Below are 7,015 nucleotides of genomic sequence, written 5' to 3'. Positions count from 1 at the left end.
TAGTTGTAACTACTTGGTTTTGTGCTTACAGTTGAGCTGCAATGTGAAAATGTTGGCATAAATTGAGTTTACAAAAGGGAAGCCACTGAAATTGTACCCATTATTTTTAGTAAACCTGTTCTGCTTTATAATGATGGCTTTATTATTGGCTAGATGGTTAGATTTTTATTTATTTTAGTGGTTATTTTAGTGGTTATACCATTTTTTCACTGGAGAAAGGAATTACCCGGTAGATTTTTGCCAGTTGTTCTATTTTTGAAAATATAAGAGCATAAGAACATAAGTACAGCCATACTGGGTCAGACCAATGGTCCATCTAGCCCAGTATCCTGTCTTCCGACAGTGGCCAATGCCAAGTGCTTCAGAGGGAATGAACAGAACAGGTAATCATGAAATGATCCGTCCCCTGTCTAGTTATTACTTTTTTCCATTCATCTGTGACTTCCTTAGTCCTTCGTCGTGTTGAGAAAAAACCTGGCAATAGCACAGTATGTTTGTTAGCTAACGTGACCCATCATTTTGCTTTGTTCAGGGGCCTTGACATCATGGAGATGAGAGAAGGAGCATTTCTGAAGACGTGGGGGGGGGTTTCTGCTTTTTTTGTTTGTTTGGTTGGTTGGTTTTTGCTTTTAGAAGTGCAAATATGTTGCTGAATGTCCTGGGCCAAATAAGGGTAGTGGCTTGATGAACCATATCTTGAGGCTGAAAATATCGTAGTATTGATGTAGACTTCTTCCTCATGCTTCCTTTAGCTCATTGAAGAAACTCTCAAAAAGTTGGTAACTGGGTAAGCCCAAATTTAGGAATTTATTTTTGTCAGGGTCTGTTCTTCCTCCATCCATCCATGCATAACTCTAATGCTGATATCCATCTGAGTTTCATGCTTTGCCTTTCTTGCACTGCACTTGATTAGGCCTGAGAAAAAACATGTAATGCTAACCTGTCTCAAATAAGATGTCACTTACCATTTTGTCCAGGTTGCTCATTGAAACATTGAACCAAATTGGCTTTGCTGCCATTTGGTCCATTAGTCTTACATCCAAACCAAAGAGGAACTTATGAATAGTCACAACTGCACCCCACTAGTCTATTATATGTATAAGTACATCGGGGAACTTGCATCAGGTGTAGGAAGATTCTCTCATCCAGGGAGACCCAGCCAGACCTTGCTCACTTATAATGGTTAGAGAATTAGCATCTGCAAGAAATCATAATGTGCACTGGTGACATAGAAGACTAAGGCCTTGTCTACACTACGAGAGTAGTTCGATTTTACTTAAATCGAATTTTTGGAATCGATATTGCAAAGTCGAACGTGTGTGTCCACACTAAGGACAGTAATTCGACTTTGTGAGTCCACACTAACGGGGAAAGCGTCGACATTGGAAGTGGTGCACTGTGGTCAGCTATCCCACAGTTCCCGGAGTCCCCGCTGCCCATTGGAATTCTGGGTGGAGCCGCAAATGCCTTCTGGGTAAAAAAAAGGTGTCCAGGGTGCTTTTGGGTAACTGTCGTCATCCGTCCATCACTCCCGCCCTCCCTCCCTGAAAGCACCGGCGGGAAATCAGTTCGCGCACTTTTCTAGTCAGTGACAGCGCGGACGCCACAGCACTGCGAGCATGGAGCCTGCTGCAACCATCACTGCAGTTGTGGCCGCTCTCAACGCCTCGCAACTTATCATACACCTTTCCCTGAGGCAGATGCAGAAAAGTCAGGCGAGGAGGCTACGTCAACGCGGTGATGGCCTGAAGTCTGAGAGTAGCACAGACCTCTCAGAAAGCAGGGGACCCAGCGCCGAGAACATCACGGTGGCAATGGGTCATGTTGATGCCGTCGAAAGGAGATTCTGGGCACGGGAAACAAGCACTGAGTGGTGGGACCGCATAGTGCTGCAGGTCTGGGATGAATCCCAGTGGCTGCGAAACTTTCGCATGCGGAAGGGAACTTTCCTGGAACTTTGTGAGTTGCTGTCCCCTGCCCTGAAGCGCAATGACACCCGGATGCGAGCAGCCCTGACTGTCCAGAAGCGAGTGGCCATAGCCCTGTGGAAGCTTGCAACGCCAGACAGCTACCGGTCAGTCGCGAACCAGTTTGGGGTGGGCAAATCTACCGTGGGGGTTGTTGTGATGCAAGTAGCCAAGGCAATCGTTGATGTACTGCTGCCAAAGGTAGTCACCCTGGGAAACGTGGAGGCGATCATAGATGGCTTCGCAGCGATGGGATTCCCAAACTGCGGTGGGGCCATAGATGGAACTCACATCCCTATCCTGGCACCGGAACACCAGGCCAGCCAGTACATTAACAGAAAGGGCTACTTTTCCATGGTGCTGCAAGCACTGGTGGACCACAGGGGACGTTTTACCAACATCTACGTGGGATGGCCGGGCAAGGTTCATGACGCTCGTGTTTTCAGGAACTCTGGTCTGTTTAGACGGCTGCAGCAAGGTATTTACTTCCCGGACCACAAAATAACTCTTGGGGATGTGGAGATGCCTATAGTCATCCTCGGGGACCCAGCCTACCCGCTAATGCCCTGGCTCATGAAGCCCTATACTGGCGCCCTGGACACTGAAAAAGAACTCTTCAACTACCGGCTGAGCAAGTGCAGAATGGTGGTGGAGTGTGCTTTTGGCCGTCTCAAGGGGAGATGGAGAAGCTTACTGACTCGCTGTGATCTCAGCGAAACCAATATCCCCATTGTTATTGCAGCTTGCTGTGTGCTCCACAATCTCTGTGAGAGCAAGGGGGAGACCTTTATGGCGGGTTGGGAGGTTGAGGAAAATAGCCTGGCTGCTGATTACTCACAGCCAGACAGCCGGGCGATTAGAAGAGACCAGCGGGAAGCGCTGTGCATCCGGAAGGCTTTGAAAGCAAAGTTCCTGAGTGAGCAGGGTAACCTGTGACTTTAAAGTTTGTGTATTGAGAAGCTAAACCTGCCCCCGTTTCTTTGCCCAGTTAATGTTGACTATCCTATCCAGTTACATACCCCCTTCACCCCACTTCCAACACACGTTTCAAAATAAAAATAGTTCTACTTTGTTAAAGCACACCGTTTTCTTTAATACTGTATTCGCGGGAATTTTTTAAAACTGGGACGCAGACTGTGGTGTGGAGCGGGTGTACTGTAGTGGCGCGAATGCAGCTTCTAAACTCAAGGATTGACAGGCTCCGCTGCGGTGGGATGGTTGTTTCAACGGAGCCTGTCACCCCTCCTGATAGGGACTGTGTGTATGGGGGGGTCTATGTGACTTTGTGGCAGGGGGAGGACGGTTACAGATCCCCTGCTGTGTGGCTCTGTGATCCTGCCTAAGGACCGCCGCTTAAGATCTGTAACTGCCCTCCCCTGCCACAAAGTCACAGAGCAACCCACCCCCCACCACATAACATGAAAACAACCTCCCAGACTAACCAGGGTAACTAGTCACTGCATCACTGCACTATGTATGTGCCCTGCTGCTGTGCCTGCCCCCGACTATATATCCTGCCAAAGGTGACTGTCCTGTCGAATTACCAACCCCCTATCCCCCCCTCCTCCAAAAGAACATGATGGAAACAGTAGTTAACAGAAACGTATTTTTTATTATCAACCAAACATGGAACTGGGAAAGTGAAACTTGGACGGGGGCTTGTGTCAGGCGGGAAGGAAAGAACTTGTCAAATTTTGGGGAATGAGAGCCTTCTGCTGCTCGAGCTCTCTGCAGGGGTGGAGTGAGAGTTAGCAGGGACTCTGCTGCCTCTCCTTCTGTGCACTTTGGGTGAGGGGAGTATGGGACTTGGTGGCGGGGGAGGGCGGTTAGAGATGGACTGCAGCGGGGCTCTGTCCTCCTGCCTCCGTTCCTGCAGAACATCCACAAGGCGCCGGAGCGTGTCCGTTTGCTCCCTCATTAGTCCAAGCAGGGTTTGAGTCGCCTGCTGGTCTTCCTGACGCCACCTCTCCTCCCGATCCATGTTGGCTTGGTGCATTCGGGTCAAGTTCTCCCGCCACTGGGTCTGCTGTGCTGCCTGGGCTCTGGAGCAGGCTATAAGCTCCGAGAACATGTCCTCCCGTGTCCTCTTCTTCTTATGCCTAATCCGCGCTAGCCTCTGGGAGTGTGATGACAGGCTAGGTTGTGAGACAGTCGCAGATGGGGCTGTGGGAATGGGAAAAAGGGAGTGAATTCCTCAGAAAGATAAATGTAGTTGTGAACAAAGAACATAGTCTTTCTCTGTTAACAAGACCATGCACAGCACCTATCACATGCGCACTCAGCACAAGGTCGAATTCTCGGCCTTCGCATTCAGTGCCTGGGGTCTTCTACAGCACATTTGAGAAGCCTCTCAGGAGAACGGAATTTCTGTTGCAGGCAGACATGGTAAGCCGTAGACTTGTGGCAGCTTAAAACTTTAATATTAGCAATGGCCTCATTTCACATTGAAATCAATGTCGGTCCCTGCTGCCAGCAATTCGGCAAGCAGGAAGTCTGCTCCTGTCCCACACCCTCGCGGCTGTCCCCGGGAATGATCCCTTTCGGCTGCCCCTCTCCCGCCTCCACCGCGTGGCTGCAAACCAGCGGTTACAGTTCTGTAAAGGAACGGCAAAGCAGTCCCAACACTAACATTCCCCTACCTCATTCAAAGCAGGTCATCATGAGCGACATCACCCTCATGAGGATCTCTGACAGCGAGAAAGAGAGAATGCTCCGGGAAAGCCTGCAAAGACCAGGGCCGTATGCCGCCATGCTGTGCAGAGCAATGATTCCAGAGTACTTGATAGTCTCGTGGCGTGGCAACGTGTCCTACTACGGAGGACCCAATAAGGCCGCTCTCCCCAAGAACCTAATGCAGCGGATTTCCAATTACCTCCAGGAGAGCTTCCTCGAGATGTCACAGGAGGATTTCTTCTCCATCCCCTGACATATAGACCGCATTTTACTGTAGCTGCTGTAGCAGTGACTAACCAGTAGAGCGGCTTGGGCAGGACAATCATGCAAAACCGGACATTGCTAGATTTTTTTTCAATAGTTGCACTGCCCATGACTGAACCGTTAAGCTAATCAAACTAATCATGAGAAACCCATTTTTTAAATTGTTAATATTCCTGTTCTGTTACAAAAAATGTTTAGATTTTTACAACACTTACTGGCTGATCCTTCCCCAGATTCTGTGTCCAGGGTAACGGCTGGGGAGGGTTGGTAGGGGATCTCTGTAAGGGTGATGAAGAGATCCTGGCTGTCGGGGAAATCAGCGTTGTGAGCGCTGTCGACTGCCTCGTCCTCCTCATCTCCTTCCTCATCTTCCCCGTCCGCTAACATGTCCGAGGATCCAGCCGTGGACACTATCCCATCCTCAGAGTCCACGGTCACTGGTGGGGTAGTGGTGGCGGCCGCACCGAGGATGGAATGCAGTGCCTCGTAGAAACGGGATGTCTGGGGATGGGATCCGGAGCGTCCGTTTGCCTCTTTGGTCTTCTGGTAGCCTTGTCTCAGCTCCTTGATTTTCACGTGGCACTGCGTTACATCCCGGTGTATCCTCTCTCTGCCATGTCTTTAGAGATCTTCTCGTAGATCTTTGCATTCCGTCTTTTGGATCGCAGCTCGGAAAGCACGGACTCATCGCCCCACACAGCAATGAGATCCAAGACTTCCCGATCAGTCCATGCTGGGGCCCTCTTTCTATTCTGAGATTGCACGGCCATCACTGCTGGAGAGCTCTGCATCGTTGCCAGTGCTGCTGAGCTCGCCACGATGTCCAGACAGGAAATGAGATTCAAACTGGCCAGACAGGAAAAGGAATTCAAATTCAAATTTTCCCGGGGCTTTTCCTGTGTGGCAGTTCAGAGCATCCGAGCTCGTAATGCTGTCCAGAGCGTCAACAGAGTGGTGCACTGTGGGATAGCTCCCGGAGCTATTAGCATCGATTTCCATCCACACCTAGCCTAATTCGACATGGCATTGTCGAATTTAGCGCTACTCCCCTCGTCGGGGAGGAGTACAGAAGTCGAATTAAAGAGACCTCTATGTCGAACTAAATACCTTCGCAGTGTGGACGGGTGCAGGGTTAATTCGATGTAACGGCGCTAACTTCGACATAAACGCCTAGTGTAGACCAGGCCTAAGTCTCAGATTGCAGTGGGAGAGGCTTAAAATTTTTTGAATTTTGATTTTTTTAATTGTAAAACAAGATCAATATTTGTTTGTTTTTCTAAAAAAGTCCATCCCTTATTTGACCAGCTCCAATTTAAAGGCTATTGAAGGCTAATTTGGCAAAATTATGATGATGATTGTAGTAGTACAGTATTACTGTAGTGCCGAGAAGCCCTAGTCATGGACCAGGCCTCCTCCATTTTACTGGGTGCTGTACAAACACAGAACAAAAAGACAGCTCATGACTGATGGGCTATCAGTCTGTTTGAAGAATGAATTCTGTAGCCACTTAGAAATATTTTCAAATTGTAATTACCTAGTACATTCTACATGCTGACAAAAGAACAAAGTCTATTTACAGGAAGCATCTTTTATTGTGATCAATGAAAAAGTAAGGGTTGGAAATGATCAGCAGCCATCCTCTTTGAAAGAGCACTGGATTCTGGAAAGAAAGTACTGCATTTTTGCTATGGTCTTGGCCCGTGACCTAGTCCACATCAAATGGGTAGGAGGGGACAAAACTTTGAGGGGATGCACTGTGGTGATGAGGGCCATATAAGCACCTGGATTGACAGTTGAATGTATAGAAGGTTCTGATTTTCAATTCTCTTTTATTTTAAATCCCTTGCACAGTTTTGAAAAACTCAAAGCTGAGTATAATATCAGAAAAATATTTGCACATTTTTGTCTAATATGATTAACAATAAATGTAAAATAAAAAATAATTATAAGGGAACACATTTAGGGAACACTTAAGTTTCATAAAGGAAGACTTCAGAATTTCAGACAAGTCCGCTTCCCATACATTTTCATCAAACTGATATTGACTGTGTAATACAGGAGGTCAGGTTAGATGATCATAGTCCTTTTTGGCCTTAGAATCTATGAAACTA

At 47.9% G+C, this 7,015-nt stretch overlaps 1 protein-coding gene across 1 annotated transcript; it reads right to left on the bottom strand.

The window, feature by feature from the left end:
• Positions 1 to 3,631: 3,631 nt before the first annotated feature.
• LOC128837426 (uncharacterized) lies at positions 3,632 to 5,496 on the bottom strand. Its single transcript, XM_054028614.1, has 2 exons — positions 5,120 to 5,496; positions 3,632 to 4,130 (listed from the first exon to the last, which is right to left on the bottom strand). Exons 1-2 carry the CDS (start codon positions 5,289 to 5,291, stop codon positions 3,655 to 3,657), a joined length of 648 nt encoding a protein of 215 aa, XP_053884589.1. The 5' UTR covers positions 5,292 to 5,496; the 3' UTR covers positions 3,632 to 3,654.
• Between the last annotated feature and the right edge of the window lie 1,519 nt (positions 5,497 to 7,015).

The sequence above is a fragment of the Malaclemys terrapin genome, chromosome 4 (assembly GCF_027887155.1).
Source record: "Malaclemys terrapin pileata isolate rMalTer1 chromosome 4, rMalTer1.hap1, whole genome shotgun sequence".
Classification (NCBI taxonomy): Eukaryota; Metazoa; Chordata; order Testudines; family Emydidae; genus Malaclemys; species Malaclemys terrapin.
Note: the sequence above shows the minus strand (reverse complement) of the source record. Positions and strands in the feature narration are given on the sequence as shown.

Excerpts from the sequence above, each read along its gene's own strand:
- LOC128837426 (XM_054028614.1), bottom strand. The coding sequence starts at position 5,291 with ATGTTAGCGGACGGGGAAGATGAGGAAGGAGATGAGGAGGACGAGGCA. Across the intron at positions 4,131-5,119 it reads ATCTGGGGAAGGATCAGCCA|CCCCATCTGCGACTGTCTCA; the intron begins GTAAGTGTTGTA and ends CCATTCCCACAG.